Source organism: Lissotriton vulgaris, chromosome 6 (genome assembly GCF_964263255.1).
Source record: "Lissotriton vulgaris chromosome 6, aLisVul1.2, whole genome shotgun sequence".
Classification (NCBI taxonomy): domain Eukaryota; kingdom Metazoa; phylum Chordata; class Amphibia; order Caudata; family Salamandridae; genus Lissotriton; species Lissotriton vulgaris.
This window is the reverse complement of record NC_141694.1, coordinates 583,237,598-583,257,021: the sequence shown is the minus strand read 5'-3', so window position 1 is coordinate 583,257,021 and position 19,424 is coordinate 583,237,598. Positions and strand designations below refer to the sequence as shown.

At 42.3% G+C, this 19,424-nt stretch overlaps 1 protein-coding gene across 12 annotated transcripts in view; it reads left to right on the top strand.

The window, feature by feature from the left end:
- Positions 1-19,424, top strand: part of SNX14 (sorting nexin 14) — a 1,106,650-nt gene that overhangs the window by 747,383 nt on the left and 339,843 nt on the right. For 6 of the 12 annotated variants that reach the window (XM_086926583.1, XM_086926582.1, XM_086926577.1 and 3 more), the window contains 3 exons: positions 8,736-8,794; positions 12,095-12,259; positions 18,196-18,331. In XM_086926583.1, coding sequence (XP_086782709.1) covers positions 8,736-8,794; positions 12,095-12,259; positions 18,196-18,331 — 360 coding nt within the window. Of the gene's footprint in view, positions 1-8,735; positions 8,795-9,965; positions 9,993-12,094; positions 12,260-18,195; positions 18,332-19,424 lie in introns of all 12 variants that reach the window. The other 6 variants (XM_086926579.1, XM_086926580.1, XM_086926578.1 and 3 more) reach the window with 2 other exon arrangements.

Sequence of the window (19,424 nt, the reverse complement as noted above, 5' to 3'; positions counted from 1 at the left end):
AGGACAGTGCTACGGCCAAGTCCTTGGGCCTCTGCCAACGCCAGCAAACATCCGCCCCCACACGTCCAGCTAGCCACAGGCCGCAGAACCAACCTCAACGGGGAGCGGATGTGGTAACCGCCGTGACGGTGCCGGGGGACACCAGTAAGGGCAGTCCACACCCGCCCCCGCAGCATCTTCCTCAAAATCCTCCTAGTCCGAGTTTTCAGGCCCATTCGATGCCAGTGGGGGGCAGGGTTCGCCATCACCTCCTCCACGGGCGCTCCATCACATCGGACAGGTGGGTGCTGCTAATCGTCCGAAGTTGCTACTCCCTCCCCTTCGAGGTGACCCCTCCAGCCATGCCACTGCAGTACCACTGCATGTCGGGGGATTACTTGCAACTTCTACAGGAGGACGTTACGGCCCTCTTGGCCAAGGGGGCCGTCAAGCGATTTCCTGGGCCAGAAGTAGGGCGCGGTTGCTATTCCCACTACTTTCTGGTACCCAAGAAGGGCAAAGGAGGCCTACGCCCTAACTTGGACCAACGGAGCGTCAATGGCTTCCTCCGGAAGGAGAAATTCAAGATGCTGACTTTGACTCAGGTTTCAGCTGCCCTGGACCCAGAAGACTGGATGGTAACGTTGGACTTGCAGGATGCGCATTTTCACATCCCGGTACTGCCGGCCCACCTGCGTTACCTGCGGTTCACGGTAGGCCACGAGCAATTTCAGTTTACAGTGCTCCCCTTCGGCCTTACCTGCGCCCCACGGGTGTTCACGAAAGTGATGGTGGTGGTCGCAGCTCATCTGCGCAGATTAGGGGTTTCAGTCTTCCTCTATCTCGACGACTGGTTGTTGAAGGCCTGCTCGCCCCAGACAGTCGTCTCCCTCCTCCAGTCTACGGCCGACCTCCTGCTTTCGCTGGGGTTCTCCATCAACTTGCCGAAGTCAGACCTGTGCCTCTCTCAGAAGCTCCTTTTCATCGGAGTGGTTCTGGACTCAGCGCAGTTTCGGGTTTATCCCCCCGAACAGCGGGTTCGGGATATTCAGGCTCTGATTCCGGTCTTTCATCCTTTATCCTGAGTCTCGGTCAGGTTGACTCTGCGGGTCCTGTGGCAGATGCGGGCTCTGCAGTGGGACTGGAAGTTTCAGTGGGCACAGCATCAGGGCAACCTGTCTGACCATTTCCGGATCTCGGAGGGCACTGCAAGACAGTTGCAGTGGTGGCTCACGAACCGAGATTGGGTCAGCGGCAGATCTCTCTCCCTACCCCAACCGGAGCACGTAGTGGTGACAGATGCGTCCCTCCTGGGATGGGGGGGCCACATGGGAGAGAGGGAGATCAGAGGCCTCTGGTCTCTGGCGGAGTCTGGGCTCCAGATCAACCTTCTGGAGCTGCGTGCGATCCGGCTTGCACTGAGGGCATTCCTTCCCTCTGTCCGGGGAAGTGTAGTGCAGGTCTTCACTGACAACACCACCGCCATGTGGTACTGCAAACAACAGGGCGGGTGGGGTCGTGGACCCTTTGTCAGGAGGTTCTGCGCCTCTGGCAATGGCTGGAACACCAGGGCGTCACCCTGGTGGTTCAAAACCTGACAGGTTCCCTGAACGCCAGGGCGGACGAATTCAGCCGCCGGTGCATGATGGATCACGAATGGCGTCTGAACTCGGATGTGGCGCAAGGCCTTTTTCAGCAGTGGGGAGTCTTGGTTAGATCTATTCGCCACCGAAGAGAACGCGCAATGTCATCAGTTCTGCGCGTTGGAATTTCCAAGGCGGCACTCGCTCGGAGACGCTATTCGTCGCGAGTGGAGCTGCGGTCTGTTGTACGCCTTTCCGCCTACACCACTTCTGCCCAGAGTGCTGAAGAAGATTAGGCGTGCCCGGGCCCAAGTCATCCTTGTGGCTCCGGACTGTGCACGAAGATACAGGTATCCAGAGCTACTCAGCATGTCAGTCGATCCCCCGATTCGTCTGCTTCTTCAGGAGGACCTTCTGTCGCAGCAGCAGGGAACGGTCCTCCACCCGAACCTGTCCAGCCTCCACCTCCATGCGTGGAGATTGAGCGGCGGCAGTTGAGGCCATTTGACTTGCCTCCTGAAGTCTTTTATGTGATTCTGGTAGCCAGGCATCCCTCCACAAAATCGGTATACGCCTGCAGGTGGAACAAATTTTGTGGCATGGGGCACAGCAAAGGCTGTGGATCCACTCTCTGCCACCCTCCCTTTCTGAGGTTCTCCTCTTCCTCCTTTCTCTTGCCCAGCAGGGCTCTGTTTTGGGCACTATTAAGGGCTACCTCTCTGCCGTTTCAGCCTTCTTGAGGCTTCCTGATCAGCCTTCTCTTTTCAAGTCCCCTGTTGTAAATAGATTCTTGAAAGGTATTACGCACATGTTTCCTCCTGTTCCTTTCGTGATGCCTCAGTGAGACTTGAACCTTGTTCTAACCTACCTGATGTGCGCTCCTTTCGAGCCACTTCACAATTGCCCTCTTCGTCTTCTGACTCTTAAGACTGCATTCCTGGTTGCCATCACCTCTGAGTGAGTGAGCTCCAGGCTCTATCTTCTAAGCCTCCTTTCCTTTCTGTCCATCCGGACAAAGTTGTTTTAAAAACTCGTCCTTCTTTCCTGCCCAAGGTGGTTACGGCCTTTCACATCGGGCAGTCCATCAACTTGCCCACCTTCTTTCCGCCTTCGCATCCTTCGAAGGAGGAAGTGAGGCTCCACCGTCTGGACCCAAAACGTGCGCTCTCCTTCTACCTAGATCGCACATGCCAGCTCCGGGAGGACGACAAGCTCTTTGTTGGTTACTTGGGCGCGAGGAAGGGACGGGCGGTGCACAAACGAACAATCTCTCTGTGGGTCGTGTTGTGCATCAAGGTCTGTTACTCCTTAGCTATAAAGGAGCCCCCTGTTGGGCTGAGGGCCCATTCCACTCGGGCCACGGCGGCTACAATTGCCCTGGGTCGAGGATTCCCCTTGAAGGACATCTGTCAGGCAGCTACATGGGCCTCGCTGCACACGTTTGCTAGACACTACTGCCTGGACAGCCAAGTCGGAGAGATGGCTTTTTCGGCTGTTCTGTTCTCCAGGACTTTATGGTGTGATCTTGGTTCACAGACCCACCTCCGGGGTTGGTATTGCTGTGGTATCCATTCTAAGGTAAGGAATTTAACACTAGCCTGTTTCTTTCAGATGCACAAATTACTTACCATCGGTAACGATATATCTGTAAGAAACAGTAGTCCGTGTTAGATTCCTTACTGCCCCACCTATCCTCCCCGTTCTGCGAACCGACATCTAGGGTTAAGGTGTTTCCCTTTGAGGGCCCTAGTTTCATGGCACCAGTGTCTGTCTCTGGCATGGCTCTGCGTTCCTGGCGCGGAAAGCTATGTACAAGAACTGACGTCAGCGCGCGAGAACGGCGTCTAAGTACTCCGACGACGTCATCCTGGCGATCACACCGACGGACGCGGATCCGCAGACTACGCCTACCGACGCGCAGGGGTACTGCTACGCAAAACATTGTGTTGGCACAGATTCTCTCTGTCCAGACCAATGACCGGAAAGAGTGCTGTTCATCTGTATTTCTTCTTTTCTGTAATTCTGGAGAAGAGTCTTAAGGGGTATGGGTGGAACCCACTTTGCTCCTAGGGAGGGTGACATCTAGATTATTTTCATGCACTCTCAAAGAAAGGGTTTGGCTTTCATCCTGTCCCACCACTCTGCTAATTTAGTAGTAATCAGTTTATCATTATATCTTATTGGACAGATCCTTGTTTAAAAAAAAAGAAGGTTTTCCACTTATGTTGAAACACGTAATTTACCCCATACATTTGCACTGTCCGTATGAAGCTGAACTGGAACTCACAACATTAAATAAGACAGACGTCTAGCGAGACAAACCTAAGTACTTCAGTAACCGGATTGAGATAGACCGGAGTGTCAGCAGCCCACACCCTGAATATTCTGCTGAGCTCAGATGGGCCATCCCTGAACATTCAGGTTGGCATGTCAATCAAAGTGGTCTTTGTGTGGCTCCTTGAAATAAATTCACGTTTCATTACAGACAGGGCAGCAGCTGCAGAATAAGGCTAATTAAAATAGAGGGGCTCAGGCAAGTAAATATAACATTTCTGAAAGCTATATTTCCTAACTAGTTTAAAATAAATCTGCCCTTACCAATAAATTGGACTTTTAAAAACAGGAAAAGTTCTTGAACTTTTTCTGTGGCGGTTTTCTACTGGATAATACACATTTAATCTGCTTTGCCAGTATTTCCTCAGCATGCAGCTAAACCCAATAGAGTGAAAATAGTCTTTGATGATTTATTTACTGTAAATAAATATTAACATTAATATAGACCTGTATCCCCTCTAGGCAGTATACACCCTACCTTAAGGGCAATAAAGTAATTTTAGCAGTAGCTTATTTTACAACTTAATAGCCGTGTTTAGACTTGTAAAACAAAAGCTTATTTTTACAGGTCTGTCTGCAAACATAAGAGTTTGCTGGCTGCAAGGGACAAGGCCTCGGTGGATGGCTGTGTCATGTTTTAAGAGTCACAAAGTGGATGGCACAATGATTTTCTTCAGTTCATGTGACATTTAATTTTACATGTATCACACACAAGGGGGTCTAAGGGAAGACAATGCTACTCAATAGATGGATTCTATCCTATATTACTTCCATAATCATAGAACACACACAATGTATATGGTAGCACGAAGTGTGAAAAGGATGGGGCACAACTGAGTTGTGGACGAAAACCCTCACTCACCTGAGGGTGACATGCTTCATCATTGGGTTTATCCAACGCACGGGGATCGCAAGGTACCCCGTGTGGGCTACGACCTACCCAAGAGGGAAGGAGCAGGAGTGCAAAGCACTTGTTGGATCTACCAACTCGGAGTGACCAAGAGGGGCAGAGTGCAAAATAAAGCTGTGAATTAAAAACTACCTACATAGGGGCAACAACGTTATTCTTCCTTCCTGTGTGGTAGTGGTTAAAAAGCAAGTGAGAAATAGGGTTGTAGAAATAAACCCTATCAAATGGTCAACATGTTTCTGCCCTAACGACAATCCAGTTCTGGGCATTCATCAGGACCTGTAACCTTTAGTCACTCTGCTAAGTAAAGTGTATAAAAAAATAGTAATAATAATGCATAGGTGGCATATAGACCTCAATACTTGACCAAACATCCAACAGTATCGGTGGTCAGGAGGCTCTGTAAAACAAACAAACAAGGACACATGTTACAAAATAGAGGTGCCCAGTCCCCCATCTATGTCATCACCGTTCAATATGTGCCCAAACAAATAAGAACTTCTTACCTCAACGTAAAAAAGTTCTAATCCAACTCAACCTTCTACAGAGTCTCTCACCTCATCGGTTTCTCTAGTAGGTGTTAAAAACTGGATTGTAGAGGCTCAATTTGAAAAAGTGCAGTCAAGCAAAATAACACATTACAAACACCTTTAGCGTAAATAAAATAAAACAATGTGTCACCTCGGTCTAGTGTGCCTATAGTGGATCTATTATATAAATCATCAAAGTATGAATTTCTTAAAGTGTGAATTTTTAAAGTGTGAGTTTTAAGCAGAGCAGTCACTAGGACAGGGCTAGAAATTCTCCTTTATCTCTCCTTTAATCTCACGGGTGTTAAGCTGTTACCTATCGATAGCTTTGTGTGAGAGTAGAAGACCCGGTAGAAATTACTGCCCACCTGCTCGACAGTTACCATTCTAGGCAATGAACTTGCTCTCAAAAAAACCTGTGTAGAAAACTCGCTCTTGAAAAATACCCAGAAAAAAACGGGCTCGGTATTTAAAGAATAAACCTCCTTAACTCATGTTAGGAACGTGGCTGGATTTATCAGATATATTTTATCAACGCTCACCATAAATAACAATAGGGCACTCCTAGTAGCCTCCTGAGAGAGTGCCGGTATGGTGAACGTGTGTTCATTAATACAGAAGTAAACGTCTTCCTAACGTGCTGTGTAGCGTGTACGTCTCGCGTCATGGCAAATGTCCAGTTGCCATGATTACCCCAACAACAAACATCGCCATTTCTGTTATCTCGGTGTTAGTCCATAAAGTAACAATGTGTTGTGTGCACACATATCCTTATCGGTAAACACTTTCTTCATTCGTATATACTGCTATACCTATTCTCAGTGTAGCTTGCAAAATCCTAAAATGAGAATGATGTGGCGTTCACTGTCAATAGTATGCGTAATGAGAGACAACGCAACATATTTAATTTTACATGCCATAGGTATGGGGTTTCAGCATGCACAATGGCCTTATAGTAGAATTAAATATGCCAAATGGGGTTTTAAGCCAATTTCGACTTTGTTTTAGATGCAGGGCACATTCACTGGGCACTGGTTAGAAGTGTACCAGTGCTAGAGTTCAAATTACTAACATATGAGTCTAAAAAGAAATTAAGAATTGTGGGTGACCACCCAAAAAACGGTCACTTTAAATCAGCAGGGTACTTCTGCATCTCACTGTTTACTCTTAAAATTGTCAACAAAAATCAAAGGGTGGTGCACAGTGGCAAACTCCCTTCTCAGTTCAAATGTATAATTTACAGAACGCCGCTCTTAGAAGAATAAGACTCCTTCACAGCCACCTTGAAATCCAGAGAGCATTAAAAACCTAGCTTTTCCCACACCCACAATTCATATGAACAATATCACACATAAGAACAATGATTAGGTATTAGCATGTGCAACTGTGCCTGTTTCCAGACTTTCTGCAGTACATCATGCGTAAGCTTGTGAGTTGTTCATGGCACCACATTTAGAGCATGTCTCATCACCTCATACACTTTACCCAATGCCTTTACATTTTGACTTTAAGACCTTGTATAATAGCCACTCCCTGATTGGGGTGGAAAGAAGGTGGTGTAAGAGTCACTGTTTTGCTAAATGTTCAAAATCTATCAATTTGGGGTTGTTAATTTGTTTGAAGTTTGTGAGCGTCTGACCTTTGCTAGAGATTGGAAAATGCCCAGGGCTTAATTGCTGATTGTGTTGGTTGGTGAATTGGGGGTAGAGTTCAGTCTTAACGTAGTATGAATGGTGTAGATGGCATTTATTGCTGATGATGTGTTATAGAATTCAGAAGATATTAAAGAGGAAAATGGAAAAGCGACCCTAAGGGCATTTCACATAGGACCAGGCAGGAGACAGAAAGTGAAGAACTTCATTTGAGGTATTGAAGAAAGAAGGAGGCAAAGCATGGGAGCTAAAAGTCTGGGAGTTGGTCTACTTTCAGAAGACAAAAGTTCAGCGCATTGGGATGTATAGGAATTTAAGCTGTTCGTTTAGCGAGCAATGCCACGAGACGAGCATCTTGTTTGTGGGCAATTTTAGAGTGTTTGTTGTTAAGACCTATTTAAAGACCGAAAACTTTAGATTGTAGTAGTAGCAGAGGACATGCACGAGTATGACTTTTGGGATTGACTGTTGGCCAGTCAGGATTGATTGGGTACAAAAGGCTTTTGTGTATCATTGTTGATTTTAGTAATTTTATTTACAATAAAAGTGAAACAAATTTTTGGTGTATATTTGCGGTTCTTTGGTTGATATGTATCACAGTGGTGAAATCCATTTTGAATACTTAAGGACAAAAGTAATTTTTCATCATAGATTTATTTTGTTTTGGCTGTGATTTTGTGGTATTGTTTCATAAGGTTTGAAGTGGTAAAATTTTTCTTCACGGTTGATTTAGCACACCTGTATTCCCGCTCAAAGTGAGAAAATCATTGGCTCAACCAGAAGATGTTTTTGCATCACTCCTTTCAGTAGGACATTAACCATGACTTTAATTTTACCTATAGCTCTGTTGAATAAGTGATGAATATCGAAGAATTTGATTGCTTGCGAGCTTCTATTGCTGCACAGGGTAACTTGGAAGACAAACAAGTAAAATTTAACTTTTGCTGGGGCATTGATGCCCTCCCGCTGGGGCATTGATGCCCTCCCGCCTCACTCCTTGCCTACTGCCCCCAAAGGTGGGACATGCAGCAACATACCCTCACACATCTGCACTTAACTTCTAGGTCTATCACAGTGTGGTGATCACCGTATTATGTCGACATGCACTGTATTGTATTGTAATTGCATTTATATAGCGCTTACTACCCCTGACAAGGCATCAAAGCGCTTTTTCGGCTAGTAGCATGGTACTCCGGAACCCATAAAGTATTATTGTTGGATTAGTATAGTGAAATATGAAAGTAATTTGAGTGGTGGATAGGTTAGTCAGTTATTACGAGTTAGAAGGATAGCCGTGGGATAAAAGGGGGAAAAAGGTTTGCATTTATATAGCGCTTGTTACCCCTGATGGGGGTATTAAAGTGCTTTTTTAGGTGAGTAACACGCTATTCCGAAACCAATGGAGATAAGTTACTTACCTGTAATTCTAGTTCTCTTCCAGAGGTATCCTCATTGAAGTCACTAACAGTGAACATTGCACTTGTCCGGGAGCCCATATTTGTGCCTAGTGGGGTTCTGTTCCTGTGTACACAAACTGTTGACATGTAATTCTTCCCCAGTTGTTAAAAGTTGAGTATTTTGGGGTGCCCCTCACATTATTGCTCTTTTATACTCTTGAAAAAAAGCCATTTTTAAGACAGGAGTGTGAGTATTCTGACTGTAGCATCATTATGCAATTTAGACACAACTGTCTAATGAGAATTATCAAGCACAGTCTAGTGATAGAAATTAACTTTTTTTTATTCAGTATTTTAGACAACTGTTGAGAGGAGCTGAATCTCCAACACGAAATTCAAGAATGAACAGGTAAGCTACCTCTTCTGCCTTTTTGCCCAGGGAAGGTGGTGACATGTGATGTCCCTAAGATTAATCTGTTGACTCTGTTAAAGTGGATAGGGTTCGGCCTCCTTCATGCCAGTCTGGCTCAGGAGCCCACCTGCACCTGCTTGACACTTTGCCCAGATTTTGATCAGAAAAATGATGGTTTATGTCTAGGATATGCACACTTATCTACCACTAATTTTATAATTCCTAACCTTGAATTTGGGCTGGTTGTGGAAAGTGTCAAATACCCTCTTTAGATATGGTTCGGTTTCCTCCGAATGCAAGGCGATTATCACAGGCGATTATGCATGGAGGTTCCAATCAGAGACCTTTCCCCATTGTAGCACATGGCCATCACCTCCGGACATTGCTTTAGGGCCAGCCTGTGCCACCTGACAGCGAGTGGCCTTACCATCCGGCAATACAGATATCCCCATCTCCCATCTTTGTAGTGTGGTTTTCTCACTTTTCCAATGGCTGGACAATTGCATAAAAAAGGAAACAATTTATTAAAAAGTAGTTAGCACCAGGTAAGTGCATATCTTCTGCTTTTACCCACTACCCCGATAAAATAGCCTCGCACTAGATGATTTACTTCATGAACTGTTATTTATTATTGCTTCTTGGAGCGCAAATACTCTTCTTTGGTCGAGTACAATTACTGCCAATTGTCCTTGGTTCCTACTAAATCCAATTATGTCATACAGGTTTTTAGACAACAGGCTTTAAACAAAAGTAAGTTATAGCAGTAAAGAAAATACCAGCTGAAACCACAAAACATTGGGCACCAAATGCTACCTGCAAGACTGGCCTAGAAACAAATAGAACTTTCTACATTGTAGTTCTGTAGCTCCTCAAATAACTATAGGCTCTCAACTGCAGTAAATACAAAAAAAAGATTAACTTTTTAACATGCTCACTGGAATTACCACCAGGGCTCTCTTAAGGTTACTTTGTCCCAGGTATTGATTACATCTGTAGGTGTTCTACTCCAGGCACTTGCGGTGGCTACTCATACCGATTTTTACACATGATGACGTGGCTTTTATGTTGGTATTGTATGAACACGTTTGTACAAGTCTAAAATAATTTGTGTCATTGTGCACCTGTATGTCATGGCTTGTAGTGTAATTCCTTATACCTGTTGTTGCAGAAGTAGCCTGAGTTTGGATGATTTCCGGTAAGTCTTTAGCCAGCATGTTGATAAATATTTCAGTGCAAGCTGCTTCAGTGGTGTTGGTCTGCACACGAGAAGGCGCTACAGCATACTAACTTACGTTTTAACCACGTACTGCCTTTAGGATCCATCAAATGATGTGGAATACACTTTGCAAAAATTAATTCCTTTAAAAACCGAAACTCTGCCTTTCTAGATGAATTGAATAATGTTGTTTGAGTTTAAATTATAATGTTAATTAAGAGTATTTTAATAATAATATTAATATAGTATATTATTTCTTAGATAATCCATAAGAATTCTATAATAAAAATGTAAAAATTAAAACCAAAAAGAGAAACTTGGTTTTTTTTTTAATACATTGTGTGTATAAGGTATTTGTCTGCACACATACATATAGGAATATATAGACTTGTTTAATGTATTAGTAAAAATGCATGTATGTGTGCTTAAGGCATTAGTAACAGGGGTGTGTGTGCCCATATATTAGGGAAGTGTCGTCAAATGGCCCCAAAGTTATTAGCAAAACAAAAAACACTCTTCCTATTGAAAGTCTGACCTAACTTGAACGATTAATATACGGTAATTATATATTACTTTACCTTAAAAACACCATAGAAATTCACTGGAAAAAACTAACCTTGCAAGGACTTTATAGTTAGGTTGGCTTTTTATCCACACAAAACCATAGAAATTCAGCAGTTATAGTTATACTTATGTTAAGAAACTATTATTTGTGACCTGAAGTTAAAAACGGCACGGGTTAAAGATTCTTCATTTGTTGGAAAAAGCTTTGGTTGTGCCAGTTAGTCAACGAGGTTTAACCTTCTGGCTTTGCCAGCGCTTGTAATAAAAGCTTAACTGTGTGCTGTGAACTGCAACCCGCTGTAACAAGAACTGGATAATCATTATGACCAAACATATCCCAAAACAGAACACGAATACACTTGAGCAAAGTTGCAGCAATAAGAATTTCTGCTCTGGACAAATTGTTTGGATGCATAACATCATGCACTAGAAATATCTAACTATTCTGTGAGCATCTCCTATCTGGTGTTATCCAAGTTCCTCTTAGCCCGTTGCTTGTAAATTTTCCCAAACCAAAAATGAAAGACTATGTATGTGGTGCATAATATTTTGTATGCCAGACTATCGAAGCAGTGGGTACTTCACAATATTGCAGAAAAAAACGGGTAAATACCTAAGTACTACTTTTTTGCTGCTTCTGTTGTACAGAATGAAGTAAACAGTTTTTACTCCAGTCCATATTACAGAAAGATTTATACACAGTGAGTAAAACATGGCAGAAATTGATTCTGAAACCACATCTAAGACCTGCTATTGCATCATTTAAAATGAGCAATGTGCACTTTAGCAAATACATCATAGTCCACGAATGTACCTTTAGAAACAAAGCATACTGAGCTGCTGCTATTTTTGCTATTTGTTTAATAAAAATCAATTAAACGAACAGCATTTGCTCCCTTCCATGTTACACAAGCAGCATTTAAGATATCTTAAAATGGCCCCTGGAAGCTATTTATGGTGCATCGATTTCTCAAATTCCTGTAGGCTTTTAATGCCTAATTCATTCTTGGTGTCCCCATAAACACGAACATCATTGTACATATATGTAGACTGAAAAAATGGTTTTAGGTTCGCTTATAGGGGTAAAGTCAGTGAGGGGGAGTCTCTGCCGTCCAATTTAGCATCTAATTATTGTCAGCCTCATCATAGTAGCCAAAACCCACTATTGTTATTAATTTAGCAGTGAGTGAAGGAACATTTTTGATATGTGATTTTTATTTTTTATGTATTTATTAAAAAATAAATTGTTTTCCCAAGTGTAAGTTAAGAAGGGAAAATAAACAAACACAACATGCAGGGCATAAAATAACTTGTTTGTTTTTCACGTTGAAGGGTCCTAAAGGCAGTATCGACAGCATGACCGGGAGATCTGCTGAACACCAAATGTACCAATTCCATACATTAATGGCTGTAGATTGAAGAAGAATGCCTAATCATGCCTAATGTCTGTTTGTCTGTCTTTTTTCACTTACAATTGCTGCCTTTTGGATTTTTTTTTACATTTCTGTATACATAAGTTGTTCTTGCTCTGAACAAGATTGTTCGCACTGCATCGAACTGACCGCAATAGAGCAGGCTGGGTTGTCACGCCAGGGATCATCATCTTCATCTATTTCCCCTCATACTCAGTCTGCCCCAACACCCCCATCCGGCATTATGCCGCCTCTCCCTGGAGCTGTACAGTAAGTTAGGCCCTGTTTTAAGCCACGCGCCGCTATGGGGATGCATGAAATATTGCTTTAAAGAATTTGCAATCATTGTTTCCCTGCTAATCTGTTGTTTGTTGTTCTGGGCACAACCTGATAAAACATATTTTTTTAACGCACTGTAACCCATTTTTAAATGCAACTGCATCCGTGTTCTCCCTCAATTTGAGCATGCTATAGTTGTTGAAATTGTTTATTTTAGGAATATGACGCAAAATCTTTAAATACTGTCTTTGCTAGTTTAGTGTTAAAATTATTTTCACCCTTACTTAATGTTAACTTTTTTAATCCGATTATTCTAGCGTTCCATCTGCTGCAGCAAAGAGACACTATAAACTCAATGTTAAACAGTACCAAGTTCTCCAGCTAGTTCTTTGATATCCCTGCTAGAAAAATGGTCTCAATTAAGCAGATTTGCTGGAAAATTGGTCCCTGACTTGCACTGCCGGCAAAGAACCTGACTGCTGTAATAGGTTAAAGGGCTGCTAGAATGACAGTCCTGTTTGCTATTATAAATTGCTGTTTCCACTTGGGTTCGCTTCCATGACTAGATTCTTCCAGTGACTGATGAAGGCGCAACATTGGTGTGAAAACGTATCGTGGTGACAAGTTGTGCTATGAGCCTTTAGTGATGGCACAACTTTTCCATACTGCATTCCATTCTTCAAAAATAAATTCAAAGCTCTCTGTAAACTATTTTAGCAGTTTAACCTAGATGTAAACAAAAGCGGTTGTGTTTTCTGGTCCGTTTGTTGTGACTCCCTTTCATAGCTTGCTATTGTGGTGTATCTTTGAATAATTAGACCCGTTAGGTAATATCCTAAAGTGCTTCCTGGAACGCAGTTGAGCCTATCCTGATTTATAGGTACTAGGATGAGACCAGATGGTGAAGCATGACAATAATTGAGTGGATCAGTGTCTTTAAAATAAATAAAAAAGGATTCCTGATAAAGACCTTTTTCAACTCATGCTTGGTCGATAGACAAGTAGGACTGTAGGATGTAAGTAGTATCTTTGAATAGCCACTAACTTCAGACTCCTGGAAGCATTTCCAGAACTGTGGTAGGCCTCATCTGGATGTAGCTATGTGTGCAGCTTTTTCAAAACTGTTCCCAGGGGTGCCTGGGTAGTTTCACAATTTGTAATGAGTCACAAATATTGATTAATTACTTTACAAACCTAGATACATCCCAATTTCATCGAAGTGGAACATCGTTCAGCAGTGGCCAATTTTTTAAATCAATACTTTGCATGCTACTTAGTTTGGAGATATTTATTTCTAGCGACTTGATACTACCTTTTAGATAAGCCATGATGGAGGGGAATTTAAAGAGTCTACAGTCTTACTCCGTTATTATTCCTCATGTAGTGCACTCTGATTCACATACATACTGCTTCAAAACACCCCAATCATTATGGTGGTTTGTAGTGCAAAACTCACTGGCTTGTGGTGGAAGTCACGTCTTGGTACTGCAGAGAGAAGCAGTCAAGAACAAGGACCTATCATCTTTGCAAATGAGACAGTATTCAGGGTTGAGGTAGAATGGAAGTCCCATGAACATTAAATTGGGGTCATATTTCTAAGTCCGCATTCCACATGTCTCAGTGGGTTGATGGAGGAAGCAAAGTCTCCTTGAAAAGGCTGGTTTCTCAGCTTTCTATTGAAATGTATTGAATGATAGCAGACATGGTTAGTGCTCCCAACATTTCTATTGATCATCCTTAATGGATGATACTATTGAATATGGATTGCATAATTAAGATTGCCTTGTTTGATCTCAAATTGGGATTTTCCTCATAGGAAAGAAATTAGGACAGAAGTTATTTCAGAAATCTGTCGTCCCATGCCTTGAACGTGATGCAGAGTAACTTAAATTCTCTCATCTGCATCAAATGAAGAACTAAATCGGAGCCTTGCAGATTCATTTTGTAGCCACCATAGTTCCAAAATGTCTTTCTTGAGGGCTGACCGATAGATGATGCAACAGCTGAGCCCAAATAATACTAGAGCCCTTGCTAATCTTGTGTGAGGTCATATTTCTTAAGAGCATTAATTAGTATAACACCAAGGCACCGTTGCTTCTTTAAAGGGCTGTTACCCCTTTATCTTTGAGCTGAGCATTAGAAAGATGAAGGACAGAAGATAACAGTGAGCTACATCAGAAGATGTGCTTTTGGAGAAGTAAGTGTAATACTGTTGTACAACATCTATTTCTTATTCTTCTTTGGGCTGTGGGTGAGGGATATGGCACTCTAGAGTATCTGGTTTCCCATACCTGTGGACTGGTTTTGACTGTACAACTTTACATTGGCTGCAACTTAATCACTCTTGTTCAAGGAGCAAAGTTATTTATGTTTTGGTCTAGAATATTTTTGTACTGGCATTGGTCTCGAACCCTGACTGAAAAACACCCACCCAAAAGAACAGCCAGGGAAGACTGAAGACAGCTGGCCGGGCAGTTCGAGGCCACTCGTGTGGAGAACAGCAATTTGAAAATCTGTTGATAACTTACTAGTGTTTTCTTCATTTAGCATAGTTTTTGTCACATAAGTAAGAGTGGAACAAACCTGATAAAGGTAGGCATAAGACAAGAGTTTCTTGGAATCTGAAGCCAAGTCCTACAATTCAGAGTCCAGCATGACTTGTACTTTCCTGGGTGCTGAGGAAAGACTAACCAACCTAATGTAGTCTTCGTACTAAGCACAAGCATATGTTGGTATCTGATTATTGTTGCAGTAGCATAGAGGTATTGCATGAGGAAGTGTTCATAAGGTCTTGACTATCCCAGGACTCGCGTAATGGGACAGTGGTGACAGTTAAAGGTATACAATGTATTCAAATGACTATTATATTGTAGCCTTCTGTTTTAATGCTCCCCGCCTACAAACTGTGTAACGTACTGAGCTGTAGACCCAGGTGCTGAGTTCCAAGTAAAATGGTCCTCTCAGTCAAACACGCATCTCCCAAAAAATAAGAAGCACACACAAGTCAAAATATATTAAGATTTGTACGGTACCAAGGGTCTCAAGGTCCTAGTCGCTGCCAGTTATCAGTAGCCTTTGTTCAGTCAAGACCCGGTCCAGGTAGAAACGAGATAAGGACCCAGCGGTTCTTCTCGTTTTTTGAATGGGGGCAGATGTTGTAGTGGATAAACACCCACTGTGAAGTCTCTTATTGGTATCAAACTTGAGAGGCTGGTTAAAAAAAGCAGGCCATGGTCAAGATTTTCGATTGGCAGAGGTCTCCATGTGATGGAACCTGAAGGCTTCATTTCCTTCCCATTAGAATCCCAAAAACTAGTTATATTTATTCAACTACAACCTGAAACTGCCTTATCTTTTGAACTGTAAAAAACAGAAATATATGTAGGGAGGGTGGCTGATAAATGCATTCTAAAGAAACTGGATGGTCGCAGTGCAGGCTTACCAAAGAGTTCAAGCAAAAAGCGTCTTTGCAGATCCACATCTAGGCAATACCTTGTTACTTTGTATCTAGGCCAACTGGACTGCGTGAATGTTTAGCTCCTTGGCTTATTTGTCTACTGCTGTATCATTTCCTTAGCTCAGTAAGTCAGTTGGTCTATATGTAGGTCCAGTCTGTGTCATGGATTAGATGTTGTGAAGGTCTTTGAAAGAGCGACCCCTCCCAATAGCCAGGGTGCCATCCCACACTTAATAGTTCACGTGAAAGGAGTCACCAATCTTCCTAAGAGGGTCCCCAATAAGAGGAAAAAGACATCAGTGCATGAAATCCTCTTTTCCAATTGTGTAGCTTTTGGTTGAATATGACAATTAATTCAGAAGAGCACAGGACCATCTCTCCCTGACCCTAGGCCAGGGAGAAAAGTCAATCCAGAACATAATGTAGAACGTCTAAAAATGACTATGCTGAAAGGACCAACATTCAGGGACAAATATAGTAGGAAGTGGTAGTGAATGTGATGAAAAGTATGGGAACAAATGCATTGTAATGCATATTCCACTCATAGTATTAAAGCAGGATATGCCATTACAGGAAAAGCTATGACTTCATTTTGGTAATCTCCTATTGTAATCCTTTGACAGACTACCATTTTGGAAAGAGCAGTTCATGAGACCTGGCCACGATTGGTTATTCTACACACCTTCAATAGTGGACATTACTTCAGGAATGCATGTTGTTCAGAATACATATTGCGTAGACTTCACTGATTGGTGGGGGGGGGGGGGGGGGGGTTCCTATTTCTTTCATTGGTTGTATACTTTTAACCCTGCTCAGTGCAACTCCCCCAACTCAATTTCCCCATACAGTTGGTTGAGCACTGGAAGTGAACTAGTCCTGAGTCTAATTAACACTGTTATTTACCAGTTCTGACTACCTGGTGCTACCTGCACGTAGAGCCCGCAAAATCTGGACAAAGAAGAAAAACAAATTTACCCTTCTTTGAATGCTGAACTTTGCAGCTTGCTACCACTGTTCTTCCTTCAACAAATGGAGAGCACCCCTCTGATTGACCATGAGTTCTTAAACATCAGCTTGGTCGCAGCAGTAAGTATGCCCAGCATTATCCTGCAGCATGCTGGTCTGGCCATATGAAAAGCACACTTCCCCTGTATGTTTCCTCCTCATGGAAGCTTCCGGTATAGATGCTAGTTTGCTCCTCTCCTCTCAGGGCAGTTCAGCTCCTCATACTCATTCTGGTCGAAATTTCAAGGAGTTCAGGAATCAGAGCTTGGGTCATGCCTGTCATTGACTGAAGGTGACCTTTATTTAGCAAACTTTGAGGACACAGGTGTGAAGCATGAGCCTACCAAAGTCCCGCTTTGTTGAAAAATGTACATTATCTTCTATCAGGGGAAGTGCATCTTGACCCTTTGACTAGCTATTGCGGGCTCTACATGCATGTATCACCAGGTCAGTAAGAATTGGTAAAAATCACAGGGTGGATTCGACTCCGGACTAGTTCATTCACAGCGTTCATCCAACTGTATGTGATAATGGAGTTGGGGAATTTGTACTGAGCAGGATTGAAAGTATACTACCAATGAAAGAGATGGGAAGCCCCACCACCAACCAATGAAGTCTAAGCAATATGGGTTCTGGGCAACATGTGCATTCCTGCAATAAAGTCCAACACGGATAGAAACAGACTTTAGGGAAAATACACCATTTTGTCTAGCAGTGCACACAGAATCCATGCGAACAGCCACCAGCTTTATCAAACACAGTGAAAAACACACATATATACATATCCCATTCAAGTGTAGTCAAGGGTTCCAGTTATGTGGGACTAAATAGACCTTAAACAGGCAGAGCCAGTAGTCAATCTCCCTGCCATGGTTGTATGTAAAATGGGCTTGAGCTCTTGTACTATAATGTCACTGCCAATGACTCCGGCCACATCATAGTCTATTATCAAGGGACAGTAACCATCCCCATTGATAATGAGGGTGGATTTTGGGTTTACTTTCTTTCAAAAGAGCTAGAATCTAGTAAATGTAGTCTTGTGAAATAGGCAATGGATTCCATTGGGCTCACATATTATTGAGTTAACCTTGAGGGGGAAACATAAGATGCCATGTCATAGAAAAAAGAACGGGGCGCGACATCTCAGCTTTAAGGAAATGTACAGGTATTACATGTGGCAAGTAGCATTGGAAAAAGGAAATCTAGTGTCCTTTCTCCTTCATGAGAACATTGCATAGAAACTGGCCCAGCATTGAGTTTACAGTGTCTCCTTCAGTTTGGATTACGTTACGTTTATAGCTCCTTTTACTGAGCTATGAAGGAACTAAAATATATATAAAAACCCGCTGTAATGTGATGTAGGAAATCAGCGGGCCTAATAATTTATTTCCTGCATACAGCTGCTTTCTAAACCATTGCCACATTTTACTTTGTGATTATATTTTCTTTTACATATAAATCCTAGGAGCACACAAAAAAGAGGTGAATCATTTGGAATCAGCAAAATAGGAAACAAAATCAAAGGTGTATTTAAAGGTGCAACAACGATGGAGGGTGCTATACTACCAAACCATGGTATGACGGAAACAGAAAATGACATGGTGAGTCGTGAGATAATATTTTCATGTTTTGTCATGTTCATTTTGTGAAACCCAAAGAGGCGAGCATATAATAGTCTTATTCACTTGCTGTACATTCTAGTGCATATGGATTCAGTGTGAGATATGCATTGGAGAAGGCAATGAAGGAGTACCTGCTCATGAAATGTCAGTCTTTAATGTGTGGTCTGTGGCTTTATGCTGTGTAACGGTGCTGTAGCAAAGTAGATAAGGTAGAAATTAAATAACCAGAAATGAGCACTAGACAAGTAACTTCTCCTTGAAAAATAAATATAGTGCAAGTAGCAGTTTTCTTATGTATGTAATGCAGCTAAGTGAAAAGGTTAAATTAGTGACCAGACATTTTTACTTCTAACTATCAGATTGATAGCTGTCCCTCAAATTAAATATATCAGGGATATTGGTGTTGTAATATTTACATACTTTTGCCAGAAACTCAACTATATAATACAAGGAAATCCGAGGCAGAGACATTCTAGTAATGATTTTCGTCATCTAAACCATTTCAGAGTAGATGAGACTAAAGTGTCCTACAGACTGCAGCTGGGGGGTGCACTTTATTTTACTTCGGGTATTGTATTTATTTTCTCGAGTTAGCTATTACATTGGTCGAAGGAGAAAATTCTATTTAAGCAGCTGTGCAGTGCAGTTCTTTCGTTGGGCTGAGAAATGTGTTATAAGGTCTGGTAAGACCAGTACCCAATACAACATTTTAAAAGTAGCACCATAGTAGGTTATCTCATTGAATTAGTTGCTGCAGTCTTGATTTGAACCTTGCTTGTGCTAGTTATCAAATTACATACTTAATCAACTTTCTGTGTGGTGCAGAGATGGCCTGTGTGACACCAGTTATGCAAAGTGTTTTGATTAAGGTATGCACTCAAGAAAAAGTTGCTAATTGTTTCAAAATCCCCAAAAGATAGTGTGTGTATTACCTTTCTGATGTTTAAACGTTTGACTACAAAATACATTTTCTATCCCTGATTGTGTTAAACAGCAGTTTCTCAATTCAAAAGTGTGTCTCCTTATTGAATGTGCAACTTATTTTCCCAAAACCAAGAGTATATTCATTCAT